Genomic DNA, 17,585 nt, shown 5'->3' with positions numbered 1-17,585 from the left:
TGCTGGCCCTGTGTACAGTATGTTTGTGCTGATAGAAATGCTGGTTTATGGGTTGTAAAGGCAGTTGAATTTGCATTAAATATTTTTAGAAAATTCTTGCTTCTGTTTTTCCCTATGAACCGACAATTGATTTCATTCTGTGATGTCAGAATGAACCAGTGTTTCCTGCACCGATCTTCAGCGTCACGAAAGAAACTATTTTACCCAGGTTGTGAATGTGAGTTTGCAGTGTGTATACTGTGAAAAATGGCACAGATGACTCTTATGAGCCAGTGCTTTTAATAAATACTTTGAAAAGGCTAACAAACTTACCAGTTTGAATTGTAACACTAAGGCTGCATTTATTTGATATAGTGAAATATTTTGAATTTTGATCATTAAAATGAACCGTTTTCTATTTGAATATACACAGCCCAGCCCAAAAAAAAAATAAAGTTGCTGTTTGGATTTAAATAGGCATATGCTTCAGAGTCTATGACTGGATCATTATTGCAGCGATTATTATGTTTCTAACATGTTCTATGTTTAGGAACAGTTCTTTTAACCATAATTCAAGATTCATCAGGCTCAAACTGTAAAGAATGTTTCGGAGAAAGCATGAAGAATCATTTTCACACAAGAAGAGGCTCCTCTGAGTCCAGACCTTAAAGGGTTAGTTCACCCAAAAATGGAAATTCTGTCAGTAATTACTCTCCCTCATGTTGTTCCAACCCCGTAAGACTTTCGTTCATCTTCGGAACACAAATTAAGATATTTTTGATTAAATCTGAGAGCTGGATCACTCCTCCATAGGCTTCTTAAGGGATCGAAACTGACCGGCCCAAAAGTTATGAAAGACATCGTTAAAATAGTCCCGTGGGCCGTGAGATTTCACGTAGTGAAACTGCGCAAAGCTTCTTGGTTGTACGTCACACGCAGGCTCACTATTGGCCGACGCTGGTCATGTGTGTGATGCGTGTGACGTACAACACAGAAGCTTTGCGCAGTTTCACTACGTGAAATCTCACGGCCCACAGAGAAGGAAATGAATAGTTGAATAAAGTCGTTATTTTTGTTTGTTTTTTGCACACAAAAGTATTCTCGTCGCTTGATAAACTTAAGGTTGAGCCACTGTAGTCAATCGGACTATTTTAACGATGTCTTTCATAACTTTTGGGCCGGCCAGTTTCGATCCCTTAAGAAGCCTATGGAGGAGTGATCCAGCTCTCAGATTTAATCAAAAATATCTTGATTTGTGTTCCGAAGATGAACGAAAGTCTTACGGGGCTGGAACAACACGAGGGAGAGTAATTACTGACAGAATTTTCATTTTTGGGTGAACTAACCCTTTAAATTCATTGAAAGTCTTTGGGATGTGCTGGAGGAGACTTTACAGAGTGATGGACTCTTGCACCGTCAATACAAGATCTTGACCAAAAATGTATGCACCTCTTTAAGTGTTGTGATGTTATTTCCATCAAGAGGGGCATCCCATAATCAGCCCAAAAGAAGTTTGTTTGGCTGGTAAATGCCTTCAAACTACCATTGGTTCGTGGCAATTACGTAATATGTTGGTGTGGCTCTGGGGACAGTCATAGACTCTTAAGTATTTGCCTATTTAAATCCAAACAGTGAATTTTTTGGGGGGCCGGCCAGTGTATTTTAAAATGTAATTTATTCCTGTGATGCAAAGCTGAATTTTCAGCATAATTTCTCCAGTCTTCAGTGTCACGTGATCCTTAAGAGATTATTTCTCATTATTATCAATGTGAAACAATTATGAATCTAAATGAGTTCAATAGTAGGAGAGATTGTGGAGTTACACTTTCCCTGAAATTCATTCGTCCTTAACTGCGCAAACGAACTATTAAATGATACATTAGTCTTAATCTGAGGTTTATGAGCATGATTTATGAACCCTTTTCTTCGATAGCTCTTCCACACTCGTGCTATTTCAATAGTTGCTGTGGACTTAAATGACACTTTTAGGTCACTTCTGGCTATTTATGTGTGTGAAAACATTGTGTCCTCCTGAGTCATGCTTGGTTTCAGATGAAACTTTGCATGTCTCTGCACTGAATGTCCCCGTGCCTGTCTCGTACTTGAACGTCAGTCTGCGCTGGTTTCACACCTGTAGCAGTATGAGTGTGTACCGCAACTGTTTAAGAGAACTTCACTTCTGTGATCATCTGACACTGTGTGTTTAAGCCGTGTACATCTGCAGTGAGTGTGTGTCGGTGAGCCTGTCTCTGGCCCTCAGGGTGACAGCAGTGTTTTGGAAGCTCGTCCAGGTGTATGTGTCCAAATGGCACGTGGGCGGGGCCTAGACTAGGTTCTCTCATTTCCCTGGCAAATACTGTCACCAGTTCGCTTTTCTTGTCACACAGCTTCTGGAGATTATAGCAGAGATGGAATGTGTTGGAGTCACCATGTTTCTTCTGATGAGCATCTTATTTCTCTTCGTTCCTGGTAAGATGATTTATATTGCTGTTTGAATGGCTATGGCAGCAGTGATGTCACGCACCAGAACTTTCAGTAAAAACTATTTCACGGTCATTTTTGGCCCAAAAAGGTTTGAGGTTGAGCCATTAGGAGAAAGCCAATACTTTGGGACATCATCTAATTAAATACATTTACATTTTTTGAAATTCGCAGTAGAATAAATGTTTATTATTTTAACTAAGATGTCATTCAACTTTATGTGCATATACATTAATATTTATACTTAAGGAAGAAGGTGGATGGATACCTTTAATTGTTATTTATTATGATGATGAGTGTTGACTTTCAGCAAAAACATCGTTCTCTGCACATTATGATTATGTCAGGTACAGAACCTGAAAGACTAAAACTGTGATTTGATTTGAATTCTGTAATTCTGAGACAGTGTGGCGATTACTTCCTTCATGTGGAAATTTTCACTTCCATTTTGAAAATTTCGATGGAATAGATTCCTACTGTGACTGTCAGTATTTGTCCTTATGTTGTTTTAAATGTAATTTTTCACAATTCTATTTAATTTTATAGGACAAAAGTAAATAAATAGATATTTAAAAACATTAATTATTTTATTATATTGAATTTAATTGAATTTAGATTTTTTGATAGAAACAAATCTGTATGATTTCATGTTCAATGTTTTTAAATGTGGTGGCATTATAGTTTTATTATTGTGTGCTAAATTAATTTTTGAATATTTTAACATAACATTAACATAAGCACAAATGGTCATAATCTTAATATTTGTGCTATGTATTGCTGTTGTCAAAAATCAATGTTTTCATAAATCCATTTAAATTAATACACAAAATAAAATTATATATATATAATTTATTTATTTATTTAATTGTATAACATTTTTAATAAATTCCCAATATTTTTTACAGATTGTACAAATATGTAATATTATATTTCAAGATAAAAATAAGACAGTATGTATATACATATATATATATATATATATTGTTTGTCATATTATATATATATCATCTAATTAAATAAATTTTTAGAGTGAAATTCACTATAAATATTTAAATACTGTATTATATATATATATGTATTTTTTTACCTGACATAATCTTATGAAGGGTGTTGCTGAAAGTCAACAGTCATCATCATAATACATAATCATAAAAGGTATCCATCTACCTTCTTCCTTAAATATAAATATATATGAAAATAGTGTGTGTGTGTGTCATATATATATATATACAGTATATATATATATATACATATATATATGACTCATACTCTTGTGACAGATGCTTCCTACATTTTGATTTTTGTCTCACATGATGCTTTAAAAATACACATGCACAAACATTCAAGGTTTAGTGGATTATTCACAGTCAGGCTTTTGTTCATTTTCCAGTCCACACATTTGTATGTGCATTTTGGTTACAGCGCAAATATCTGTACTGGACCGTCATGGGATGTGAACAGCAAATATAGCAGTGTTTGTTTGTGTTTTGGAAGGTCTAAGTGTGGTGGTCTAAGTGTGCTGTTGCTATCCCCGAAATAATCCTTGTTTGGAGACAATAAGACCAGAACAGGCGAGTGAGTGAGAAGTGTGCCGTAAACTCATGCACACTTTCACTTCCACTGAACCTGCCCTCTGGTTCTCGGTGTGTGCAATAGGGGTTTCTTTATTTATTATTTAGCGCACAACACGAGCCACACAGTTGTCTATTGTAATGCACAACACTGTCTGTCAGCTGGCCGATAAAGCGAGTAGGGGGTGGAGAGGGCCGTGTCCGGGTAGTGAAGGGGTCTGAGAGCGATAGAGCGAGAGAGGAGTGAAACTGTCTATACCTGCCTGCTGCCACACGGCCTTGCCTAGCAACCTAATGCAGATTAACAGCTGTCAGTTAAACCATCACTGTGTCCATGCTAAAGAAATCTTATCCTTAAGTAAATGAGATATGTCAGTTTAGAGTTCAATAGAGCAGCGCACTCTCTTTACAGCATTATCGGAGCATTACTTTTGCGATCAGTGATACGGAGGTCTCTATGACTTCATGTAACGTGTGATAGCTGTTCCTCACTGAGTGTTTGCTCACCGACCAGTTCAGACAAATTAGAGAGGACTTGATGTTTGATCACTATCATTCTGAGAAGCTGGTCAATATTTGCTCATGCAGGCTTGATCAAGCGGAGAGGGCAAAGGCAGATCTGTGTGTATGAACTAATTAATAATGCTGCAGATTATGTGAGGGTTATGTCTTATTCTGCAAACTTCTTATTGTACGGTTACTTGAAGCGCCCAATTGAACCAAAGGAGAAGGAAAACTGCTCGGATTAGCAACGGATTTCGATGAATGTCACTGTTAATGAGAAACATTGCAGGCTTTTACGCAGTAGCGTTCTGCCCAAATGACCGAGAAGATTAATATTGAGCATTTGAAGCCTAGGATGGCGTTATGTTGTACATATAGATGGTATTTTCTGCTTTGTGGAAAGTTCAGTGTGTGTAGTCCCTTGTGAAAAAGTAGTGTCCTTAATTATATTGAATGTGCATTTAGTGTACTTCAAATAATAAAAGTAGGCTATATTTTTAATAAAAAACCTGTGCAGATAATATAATATTAATGAAATGAAATGCCACTGACGTATTCATGACTGTTACTTAAAGTAAAATAAAAGCTTTACTTTAGAGCACATTTCAAATCATTATGTTTTAATAATCTTTTGCTATGCTTCTATTTCAAAGACAATTGAAGAACATTTGAAATTACATATAAAGACTTAAGTGGGTCAAAAACTCTAAATGTAAACTATAATACACTTTAATTTAATGCATGCAATTAAGTGTTTAAAAAAAAGAGCATAACATTCAGTTTGCACTATAATATTCTTTTAAAGTATGTTTCTGTAATAAGTTCATTTGTTAAAAGTACGCTAAAGTGTATTTTTTTTCCACAAGGGCTGTTATTTACTTTTGTTAAAATTTCTTTTTTTTACTCACAAAAACGGCACCAATAAAAAAAAGATTCGATTTTTTTTTCAAGTTCATCACAAATTCTCTTTTTAGTTCTAAAATCTGAGAAATGCAAGATGTTAATTTGCTACATAAAGGCATTTGAACATACAGTACTTTCAAACTTTTTAGCAATGACTGTTTCATTTATGGTGTAGAACAAAATATGAAAGTCTCTTTAAGTTCAGTTTAGTTAACTTAAGTACAGTACTCAAGTAAATGTACTTAGTTACTGTCCACATCTGTAGACCTTATTTTAATCAAAATCTAAAACTGCTTTTCTGAAAAAACATTTAAAGGCAATCCATGTTGACATAGCATCCAAATTGACGTCATGATTGAACTCTAATGACATTACATAAAAATAATTATTTGTGTATATATTTTTTTGACAGTACAAGTCATTAAACGCCATTTTACACTCTCTTTTGAACAGGTACAGACTCTGAATACATTTCACTGGAGCCCACGCGTCATGGGAAAATGGGCGACTCTATGCTCCTCAGAGTTGAGACTCATTTTGATGTTCAGAATGTAAAGTTTCAGGGGGCCTGGTATAAAACTAAGCCCAATTACACTCATTTGGTCACTTTCACAGAGACCAATGCCATCCCAAATCTGCGCCTGAAAAACAATACGGTGCTCAATTTGCCTGATGTCTCACTATATTTTGAGCATCTGGATGAGGACACACAGGGGGAATATGAGCTGCAGATCAACATCATCTTCCCGGAAATCTCCAAACCAGTGGCTGTCACTAAAAGAGTAACGGTCACAGTCAGCGGTAAGAGCCTTTGAGTGTTTTTTGGGTTCTCATACAAATGTAAGTCTGATTCCTGTGGAAGCCCATTTCTGGCAGATAATAAAGAAATAATGCTGAAATTATGACAGTCAATTCAAATTGTTGAAATTATGACCTAAAAGTCTAAATTATTGCATACTAAATTGAAATTGACTTAAAAGTAGGAATTATGACTTAAAAAGTTGGAATTATTACTTAAAAAGACATAATTATGAGATACTACATTGAAATCACGACTTAAAAAGTTGGAATTATAAATTAAAAAAATAAAGATTATGACTTAAATCGATATTATTTTATATTATGACTTAAAAATTCAAACTAAATCGAAATTATGATTTTAAAATTCGGAATTATGACTTAAAAAGTCATGTTTAGAGATAAAAAGCCCAAATTAAAACTTACAATTACTGTTTTTTTCTTTGAGATGGAAACGGGCTGCCATATACATACATATTTTAGAGAATCTCTTTTCTTGTAAGCACTCAGTTGTATGTCTTGTCTGCTTCCAGTGCCTGTGTCCGTCCCTGTCATTAGTAAGACCCCAGAATCAGAAATCGTGGAAGACAGGGACAATGTGACGCTGACTTGCTCAGTTGAACACGGGACAAATGTTCTGTTCGAATGGCTAAAGAACAACTTTTTTGTTGGTCCAAGTGAGCGGCATACATTCTCACAAGATCATCGGACGCTTGTAATAAACCCTGTCAAGAAAGAAGACATCGGTCGATACGTTTGTGTGGCGATAAACCACATTAGCAGTGCGCCAAGCAAGCAGGCTGAGCTCAGTGTGTTCTGTGAGTATCTGTCATTCTGTTCTGACTCATTTATCATCTGTTATCATCCCATGTGTAAATCATTGGATCGTTATTGCACACTGTCCAGCAGGTTCCTCCTGCAGAGAATGAACTGCTGTTTGCATTGTAATGCAAACGTTAGACATGATCTGTCCTGACACGCCTTTTATATTAAAGCAAAGGTAGATGAAAGTGGGTCAAGCTATTAAAGGTGCAAAGCCTATTTTTTCCTCACTAAAAAGTTTTACCACTAAAGAAATCATTAGTATTTAAAAAAAAAAAAAAAAAAAGTTTAAAATCACGTACACTCACATGAGATGAAGACTAATTTCGGTAGCCTAATAAAAGCTGATTTATTTTACATGAAGTGAGCCGCCATTTTGAAATCACATGACCAGCTGAAAAATTACAAAATTTTGCTCCTTAACCTTCCTGTTGTTGTACAGTATAACTTACAGAATAAAGAAATATAACTATTATAGTAATTAACTCTTTCCCTGGCATTGGCAGAATTTTCATTCATTTATGAGACGACGCTTCCCCGCCGTTGACGGAATTTTCCGGCTTTTTCGTGTTTTCACTTTTATACAGTAGTGGGTTCTATTATGCATTTTATGAAAGAGTACTGAATCTCTGGATTAAAACAAGGAGCACAACAAGTGATAAAAAATTTGCTTTTGCACGTTGTAGTCTTTGAGAAAAAAATATGCAACTTACCCACATTCAAGTGTTGATAAAAAAATAATGCATGAATAAAGCTAGAATAAAATGTTATTTTTTTTGTTTAAAAGCAGAGGCTCTGTTCTTTCTTTTTATATATTACATGTTCAGATATTCATACAACAAAATATTCTGGGAGCAATGAAAATTTTGTGAAAATGATCAAAAACGCAGGTGGTGGCTGACAACTTTTTAAAAAAAGCACTGGCAGGGAAAGAGTTAATAGTAGAACTAGAACTTTAGTCTAGTAGAACTAAAACAAAGTAATAGAAAATTGCAATTAAATTTTAAAAATGAATGTTGGAAAACAAACCACTAATAATGTTTTTTTGCTACTTTACCAAATTTTTCAGATGGGCCTTATAACCTGGCAGTAAATTCTGACCAATGTCTGAAAACTGAAGGCGTGTTCACAGTGAACCCTGGGGAAATGGTCTTTTTTGAGTGTTATGCGGACTCGAACCCTCCCAACACCTGCACCTGGATCTCTAAAACAAAGAACGGCACAGAGGTTATCATGATTGGACCGCGGTTTGAAGTGAAGCCGTATGAGTTACCTCAGGGTAAAGAGTTCTTGTGTAGAGCATTCAACAATGTGACGAAGAAGCAGGACGAGACCAAGTTCACGCTGGTGGTGGCCAGATTTACAGGTATGCTTGCTGCCACCTACAGTTGTGGATCTGTACATTAGTTCATGTGCTGTTGATATGTCTTTACTGTTTGTGTTGGAGTCCCAAAAACTCATATTGATGCACATCTAAAACATAATGATGGTAATTTCAAAATTAAAGGTAGGGTAGGCAATTTCTTTCATAATTTTTTTTTGTTATTCTGGTTGAAACTTTCTTCACATCCTGATGGCATTCAATAATAGCTTGGTCTAAATATTAAAAAAAATGTACATATATCTTCTGTGGAAGTCTCAGAACCAAAAAAATTTCGTCCAATCACTGCATTCGGTTAGACAACAACAAATGCTAACCCCTAAAGCTACCCTACACCCTAACCTTAACCAATGAAATCGACTGCAGGGCAGGATTTATGCTGAATAGAGTGTTAAAGCAAATGTCAGTTCAGGAGATAAGCAGTTAATAAGATCATACGAAATGAGATCGCCGTGCCGTATATCCCCAACCGGACCTCACCAGAAAATGGGACCTTTTTAGTTGCACACAGCATCACTGCCCCCTTATACCCTGTGAATCTCGAGCTCCGGGATTCCCCCGTCGCTTAGAACAAAGCAATAGAGTACAAGTTACCCACGTGTAAAAATTAACTTTTTATTTTACAGTAAATCAACAAAAAAACTATGTGTTATTTACAATTTATTATTTAGAAATGCAAGTCAATGACAATTGGTTTAAGCCATAATCAAAGATGCAAGTCTTTGCGAGTACAGACCCTGCTCCTTTGTGGAGACCCTGCCCCCTTATGGAGGTTCTGCCCACTTATTGGAGACCCTGTCCCCTTGTGGAAACCCTGCCCACTTGTGGAGGTTCTGCCCCCTTGTGGAGGTTCTGCCCCCTTGTGGAGACCCTGCCCACTTGTGGAGGTTCTGCCCCCTTGTGGAAATCCTGCCCACTTGTGGAGGTTCTGCCCCCTTGTGGAGGTTCTGCCCACTTATTGGAGACCCTGCCCCCTTGTGGAAACCCTGCCCACTTGTGGAGGTTCTGCCCCCTACCTCCCCCTTGTGGAGGTTCTGCCCACTTATTGGAGACCCTGCCCCCTTGTGGAAACCCTGCCCCCTTGTGGAGGTTCTGCCCCCTTGTGGAGGTTCTGCCCCCTTGTGGAGACCCTGCCCACTTGTGGAGGTTCTGCCCCCTTGTGGAGTTTCTACCCCCTTGTGGAAACCCTGCCCACTTGTGGAGGTTCTGCCCCCTTGTGGAGGTTCTGCCCCCTTGTGGAGACCCTGCCCACTTGTGGAGGTTCTGCCCCCTTGTGGAAATCCTGCCCACTTGTGGAGGTTCTGCCCCCTTGTGAAGGTTCTGCCCACTTATTGGAGACCCTGCCCCCTTGTGGAAACCCTGCCCACTTGTGGAGGTTCTGCCCCCTACCTCCCCCTTGTGGAGGTTCTGCCCACTTATTGGAGACCCTGCCCCCTTGTGGAAACCCTGCCCCCTTGTGGAGGTTCTGCCCCCTACCTCCCCCTTGTGGAGGTTCTGCCCACTTATTGGAGACCCTGCTCCCTTGTGGAAACCCTGCCCCCTTGTGGAGGTTCTGCCCCCTTGTGGACACCCTGCCCACTTGTGGAGGTTCTACCCATAGATATCCATAATAAAGGCTAGATGTCTTACGGCGGAGTCTCTGTCGTCATCACCGGCGCCATCTTGTCACAGGCGAGCTTTCTGGCGGGCTCTGTGGTACCTGATGTAAGATGAGTGATCAGCACGAACACAAATACTCTTATCTCGTTTAAATTTTGACGGATTTACAAACGGGTTGGTTTCTTACAAACGTTATTAACGTGGCTATAATTCTGGATGATTATTTATCGATACACTTATTATTCATAAGTATGCAGTGTCATAACTACATCTCTGACGTTTATAACAAACCAAACCGTTTGAAAATCGGTAGAAAATTTAGCTAGTTATGGTTATTTAAAAAGTACATGCACCATTAAAACACAATGTTACGAGTGAGCGAGCTGCCTGTGACAAGATGGCCGCCAGGTGCGGACGTCGACCTCCATTGGCCAGCAGCGCGGACGAGACATCTAGCCTTGATAATGGATATCTATGGTTCTACCCTCTTGTGGAGACCCTGCCCCCTTGTGGAGGTTCTGCCCCCTTGTGGAAACCCTGCCCATTTTGGAGATCTCTGGTCTGCAGTTATAACTTCTCAAAGCTAGCTTCCTATTGCTAGCCGTTCCAAAATTGCCTACCCTACCTTTAATTAACCTTTAAATTATTTTATTAAATTCTTCTTCCCTGATTAAGCCGAAGTAGACCGACATTATTGAAGCTTTAAATAATTGAATAATAATAATAATAATACACATTAGAAAAATTGTCATTGGCTTTGGTGTTATCAGTTAATCTCTCCTGTTTGTTATTCCTTTGTTCCATCCATTGTCACACTGCATGGTCGTGGCAAGGTGTTTTTTTGTTCTCCAGTTGCTAAGTAAATCTGTCCCACCTGTGATTAAGTCTTGCTGTTCCACTGGAAAGTAAACAGGGGCCAGCACCTGTTCTTATTGTTTACATCGTTACAGGCCGTGAATTTTCTTTCAGTGTATACTGTGAATGCAAACATGCAATGCAAGTTTTTGGTTGTTTAAAGATGAAGATCACACACCAGATTATGATTTATTACAAAATATAAAATGTAATGCTGATATATCGATCTGTTTCCAGGAAAAGCGAAATATATCCAGGAAGGGAGTGCGCTGTCTTCATTGACTTTTATCACAGTCTTCTCAGTCGTCATCATTGTGTGTATGATGTTTGTGCTCCTAAGGAAGAGCTGCCATCCCAAAAGAAGTATGAAAACATTCTGCTTTTTAACAATATTCAGGCATCAACTTAATAATGTGTAATTTGAACAAAGTCAGTTATTCAAAAAACATGTTTTTCACTTTAAAATAATAGTCTAGATCACTAGTAGTTATTGCAGAGTGACTAGGTAACACTTGAGTAATTAGTGATGCTGCATTTTATGACTATATTCAGAGTAAAAAAGATGACTGATTACATCTCAGACTCATGATAATGTTCTCTATAATTTGTCAGTTAGTTAATAGTTATTAACGAGGCTAATCTCATTAAGTAATTATTGATTAAAATAAGGAATTATCTCCTAAATGTGACATTACTTACTGATTAGTTAAGCTTGTTTCTATACTAGTAAACAGTAGTATCTGAAATGTTTATGTATTAGTCCTGCATTACTTCCTGCATAGGTACTTATTGATGATGGTCCATTATTCTAATGTTACCGAAATTTGTAAACACAGGACAGAAAACGAATATTTACTGATTTCAAGGGGTCTTTAATGAGTAATTTAGTGTTTGTCATGCCTTATTTAAATTGGCCACAGTTACTGAGACAGAAATAATTTTTAACTGATTTTTATTTTTCTACAGTGATAAAGACTATATACAAGCGGTAAGTAAATAGTTCTAATTTATACAAGCATGTGATAAATATGACGCATTTATTGATATCTGTGACGTCATTGATGATTGATCCTGTCCTCCAGGCCTATGACAGAGCAGAGAGGACTGCACCGCTCCGGTACGTTTACTGCACGCCTCGGACTATAATATACCTGTGTTGTTAAGCACTGATGTGTACACTGCCTCTCTGTACAAACAAACTCCCCAATCCCATTAACATTACAACTATAATCATATCTGCTTGGTTTCTGTCAGCATACGCTTTAAACATTTTTTCCACCTCGCTGGTTTGGCTTTACTTGGCCACGTACACTGTCACTCCCTTTTGAAAATAAATAGGATATTATTAACTACTTACTGTCTAAAGTAAACTAGTGTGCTAGTCAACTAAAAATGTGGATAAAATGATTCATACGCTGTCTAATGGAAACAAATAGCTTTTAAAACATTAGATCTCAATAGAAGTTAATGGCAAATAAAGTAAACATATTTATATTAATTGCCTAAATTTAGCTTTGTATTGTATATACACTAATCTGAATAATATTTGCAGGTCATGAAGATGCAACTGAAGACTTTGGCATCTATGAATTTGTCTCTGTGCCTGAGAAAATGGATTCAACACAGGTAGAAAATTATCACTTTGCTATTTTGCATGAGCAGTTTTGCCCCAGAACAGTTTGTTATTTCTTCCCTCTGTTTTCCAGGCATCCTGCAGGTCTTTGGCACGGCTCGATTCAGTCAGAGATTTGCATACCACCATCTATGATGTCATCAGACATGTGCCTGAAACTCCTACACTGAGTCTTCTGAAGTGAGAGAGGTGGATATTCACGTGTGCTCAGATGTAAAGATGAAATGCATTTTACTCATTATTTTTTTTGTGCCATTTTTTCTCAGTCACACATTTAAGCACATCTTTTGCTTTACAGTTATTCATTTTTATACTTACTTTTTATACTTCCTAAAATCTGAAAAACATAACTTGTGCTGAGCACTTTTTTTGTTTTTATTTTCGTTAAAAAATATATAAGAAAGAGAACTATGAGATTTTATTCTGTAGCAACAACATGCTTAATGAAAAACTAAGAGTATTTATATATAAATACAGTTGTCGTCTTACATCGATTTTCTTGCATAATAAATGTAAATATGTATGCATTTTGTACTTTGAAACTGTATTTTTTGCACACTGCAGTGTATTCTGTGATATTGCTCATTACATTTTAGAGACGCCACATTTCATCAATAGACATCTTCTGTCTATTTTGTTTTCTGTGTTGCACCTGTTCACATTTTAAACATAGATGCATCCATTCGTTATTTGAAAATAAAGGTTTATAAAAATATATATTTGCATTCTTTTCTTTTTTATTAAATATAAGATATAATAAGATATAGGGGGTAACTCATTAAGTAACGCGAGTTGTGTAATCAGATTCCTTTTTTAAGTGTCTAGTAAATTAACACATTACATTTAAATGTACAAGAAATATCAAAGTTACTTTCTTCTTGCAAGTTACTTTGTTCTCCCGTTTATTGACTGACACCTCTCATGTTTCCATGTTGAGAGAAATCAGGAGTAAGCGCAGAGTTGTGTGCGCTGTGTAAACATAATGGTTATTGCCCAAATGAGAAAAAGTAACGCAAAAGTAATGAAATGCATTACTTACCATAAAGTAATGCGATACGTTACTTTTAAGGGAGTATCACAATATTGTAATGCATTACTTTTAAGTAACTCTCCCCAACACTATAGAGGTAATATCAAAATTGTCCATTTTAGTTCAAGATTGTTTAGTCTCTTTTCGCTTATTTGTGCATCAATAAATGTGTAAATGTTTAACATTTTAAAAAGATCACTTAGAATTTTTGTAAGTATGGCAGTGAGTCTTCCTGTGCACATATTTTGCTGATAAATTACATTAAAGGGTTAGTTCACCCAAAAATAAAATGTATCCCATAATTTACTCTCCCTCAAGCCATCCTAGGTGTATATGAGTTTTTTCTTTCAGCCAAACACAAGAAGAGTTATATTAAAAAATGTCCTGGCTCTTCCATGCTTTATAATGGGAGTGAATGGTACCTTAGATTTTAAAGCCCCAAAAAGCGCATCCATCCATTATAAAAATAATCCATACGGCTCCAGGGGGTTAATAAAGGCCTTCTGAAGCAAAGCGATGCTTTTTTGTAAGAAAATATTCATATTTATAATTTATAATTAAGTCGTGCGTCGGGTCAGAGGTCACTCTTCTGCCGGAACTAGACTCACTTACGCCCGTTGCCGGAAGCCAGTGATTATAGTTTATAAAGTTCACTTCCATTATAAAGCTTGTAAGAGCCAGGATAGTTTTTAATATATCTCAGATTGTGATAGGCTGAAAGCAGTAAGTCATGTGGATAGCTTGAAGGAATATGGGATAATTTTCCTTTTTGTGTGAACTAACCCTTTCAACACTGATGGGTATTCTTCTATACCCCCAGAGAGATTGTCTGATAAGCATCAGCTATTACCTGAACAAACAGGCAGTGGATTTATAATATGAGTACGCATTTCTTCCCTCTGTTTCTCGGGAAGAGCAGCAGTATTATATCAACAGCTCTCCGCCTGGGGGAGGAGGAGGTGCCACTCCCTCATTTGACTGGGAAATCATCAGCACTTTATTGACGGAAAACACTGCTCTCTTATGTGTGCTCATATCAGCATGAACAGCCAGTTAGAGAGACTCGTCTCAAACACCCACGCTATAGAATATTTATTGCAGGTAGCTCATATATTTGCTGTAAACTAATCTCTGAGAGGTAAACAAATGAGGTATTGTCGCTTTTTCCAAGAATCCGGTTTTTCCAAGAATTCATTTTATGTGTCTGTTGGTAGGCTACTGAAGTGCAACACAATGCAGCAATGCCTTCTATGCTAAAAGACAAAAATAAGCATTTTAGTGTAGCCGGCGGTCTAGAAATGGTTAGAAAAGTCAGGAGATAGGCTAACTTCGTCTTTCCTATTCATCTCCCAAAAAGTGGTGATGCAAAATATGAAAATTTCTAATGATGGCTTCTATAAAGCTGTATACAAATACAGGCCTATAATTGCTCTCAGAGGCATGCCAGCTTATTAACTTGCTTTAAATGTAAAATTTATTAAACAAATAAGCATGAGAAGAACCGTTTTGTCTGCAGAAAGTGCTGACAATATATAACATCACAAGAATAGGCGAGTAGGCCTATACTAAAAGCCCATTTCCAATAAGGAAAAAAAAACGTGCCATAAAAAGTCACAATTGTGACATAAGACGTTGGAATTATGATATAAAAACTAATAATTATGAGACATAAGTCTAAATTATGACCAAAAAATGATAAATAGCCATACAAATTTTGATAAAAACATTTACAGTATCACGATCTACAATAATTTACAGTATTTATTAGCCTACTTTGTATGTCATAATGTTGACTTTTGAGCAAGCTTATCATTATGTTGTGCTTTTACTTGACAGTACTTGAGCAAGCTGTTAACATATAGTCCTTCACGTAGAAACAAACTTGTTATTTTCATGTTATCGCTGTATAGTTGCTTTGATACAATTCTGTGTTGTAAAAAGCGCTAAGCCTATATAAATAAAGGTGACTTGACTTGACTTGACTTAACTTTTTATGCAAAAATTGTGAAAATTTCGTAAATGGGCTTCCATACTCGCAGCTATTTCTGCCTTATTTTAAATTGTATACCGGTATTATATTCCGAGGAACTACATATCCCATGCTGCACTGGCCACTTGTCACGTGATCCCAACAGTGAAACATGGCACCTGTGTAGCACTGTAGGAACTGAATCGCCGTTTTGTCAGAAAAACACCAAAGGATACATTGGGTTTTACTGCTGTTCAGCTATACGATGCAGAAAATCAAGTCTCTGATGTCCCGTCAGGTGTGTTATTTCTCCTCTCACATCAGTCTGCTTCTTGCTTTCATTGACGAATCCGGAAGCATTTTAATAAGCTAGCGTGCTTGCTAAATACAAATTAACAGTAAAACAGCTTATGTACAGTTTATAGACCTGCACATTTCCTCATAGTATCATAACGCATTCAGTCATTAACAAAAATAACTGAAAGATTACTATAAAAAGGTAATGTGAGCTCTTGGCCAGTTGCTTAAGAAGATGCTGCAAATCAATAACCTCTTCCTTTTTTGACCTGTCATATAACTGTTGTAGACGTTTAGAATACAAACGTAGGGTACAAAGGGGTTAAAGGCTTAACCTAAGAAAAATGTGCTTTTCATTAAAAAAATTCAGAAAAAATGATATGTTTTTAATTGGAAATTGATGGAGCAACAGATTTTGTGTGAAAATAAATCATCATTTTAAAAAAAAAAAAAAATCTTATAAATGTACGAGGTGCCATGGTGAGCCTTTTATTCTACACATTGGGTAAAAACTAAAGACATACTTCTTTGATTGATACAAACACTTTAGCTAAAATAATATGCTTTTAACAATGTCTAAGTTAATACTGGTTCAAAACAATCACTTTAGCAAAATGTGTGCCATTTTTGGGGGTTATTTTGATAAATAAAGTTTTTGTTCAACAAATATGCTGTCATTAAAGTGTTCATTTAAAAAAAAACAGAAACAAAATGATTTAAAAAACTAAAGATTCTGAAAGCATTTAAGGAGATCCCATATTAATTTAATAAAGCTTTACAGTCGTAACAAATAAATCTGACATTTTATTATATGATATGATTAATATCATATATATATTTATATATATATATTTTTAAATATGGTTTCATTATAAATATGGTGACTCTCTAAGGTAGACACCCAATTCGATGTATGATATTTACCATCTGAATCTAACCATGTCATTTCAACAAATGGAAAAGTCAACCAGCTATTTCTTATCATGTTAATTATTGTCTTTTACCCCAAATACATATTCTTCCGTAATTGAAAAACTGTTGCTTTATTTACCTTGAACAAAACCATTAACAAGAACTTTGTATCAAAATATAGTCAGTAATTTTATCGATTGTCATTTGCTACATAAATCTACAACATTTTAACATTATTACATATTAGATCAAATTAGTGGTTTAAAAGAGAATAAAGTCAAATACGCCTTTTACCCTGGTGCGCCTTTAGCCCCGTTGTACCCTATGTGTCGTTAAACATTTTTGCTCCCATTGGTGGATTATTGCTAATTTTTTTATTGTTATTGCTAAAGAGGATTATCATATTAGGGATCTGCAGCATCTAAACCCACCCATAAGTCGATAGTATAGTATAACCCTAATATTTATGGTTTATTGTTGATTTTCTTTGCCAGGGTCTGAAAAGTCCCCAGGAGAGTGTGGTTGACATGAGCCCGGTGCAGAGCTTCAGGAGCCCCAGCAAGGTCAGTTCATGTTCTCAAACCAAACCTGCGCTGTTTCTCCATTAAGGCTCACATTTGTGAATGTGAACAGATTTTGTTGTAAAAAAAAAAAAACAACAACACTGCAGCCAATGTTCCCTCTAAGCTGCGCGCGTGCGCGGTTGCGCACTTCTGAAGCGGCGGCCGCGCAGAAAAGAATAAAATGCCACGCAGAGGACTGACGCGAAATGTGGGGGAAATCCATATGATTGTAGTTTAAGTGAGAAATAATTTCAGTGCTCTGGTCAACCGCTATAGAGAGAAAACTGG

General features: G+C 36.6%; 2 protein-coding genes across 3 annotated transcripts in view; both read left to right on the top strand.

Annotated features, from left to right (window-relative positions):
- Positions 1-2,120: 2,120 nt before the first annotated feature.
- On the top strand, positions 2,121-13,241 carry hepacam2 (HEPACAM family member 2). The gene is made up of 8 exons (XM_056249695.1): positions 2,121-2,448; positions 5,892-6,239; positions 6,770-7,054; positions 8,128-8,424; positions 11,131-11,272; positions 11,970-12,010; positions 12,446-12,519; positions 12,600-13,241. The coding sequence occupies exons 1-8, from the start codon at positions 2,388-2,390 to the stop codon at positions 12,708-12,710; spliced, it is 1,359 nt and encodes a 452-aa protein (XP_056105670.1). The 5' UTR covers positions 2,121-2,387; the 3' UTR covers positions 12,711-13,241.
- Positions 13,242-15,678: 2,437 nt separating this feature from the next.
- The window catches only part of vps50 (VPS50 EARP/GARPII complex subunit), a 143,308-nt gene continuing 141,401 nt past the window's right edge, over positions 15,679-17,585 (top strand). For both annotated transcript variants that reach the window (XM_056249694.1, XM_056249693.1), the window contains exons 1-2: positions 15,679-15,823; positions 17,229-17,297. In XM_056249694.1, coding sequence (XP_056105669.1) covers positions 15,791-15,823; positions 17,229-17,297 — 102 coding nt within the window. In that variant the 5' untranslated portion in view covers positions 15,679-15,790. The remainder of the gene's footprint in view (positions 15,824-17,228; positions 17,298-17,585) is intronic.

Source organism: Rhinichthys klamathensis, unplaced genomic scaffold (assembly GCF_029890125.1).
Source record: "Rhinichthys klamathensis goyatoka isolate OS25496 unplaced genomic scaffold, OSU_Roscu_1.1 h1tg000060l_1, whole genome shotgun sequence".
Taxonomy (NCBI): Eukaryota; Metazoa; Chordata; class Actinopteri; order Cypriniformes; family Leuciscidae; genus Rhinichthys; species Rhinichthys klamathensis.
Note: the sequence above shows the minus strand (reverse complement) of the source record. Positions and strands in the feature narration are given on the sequence as shown.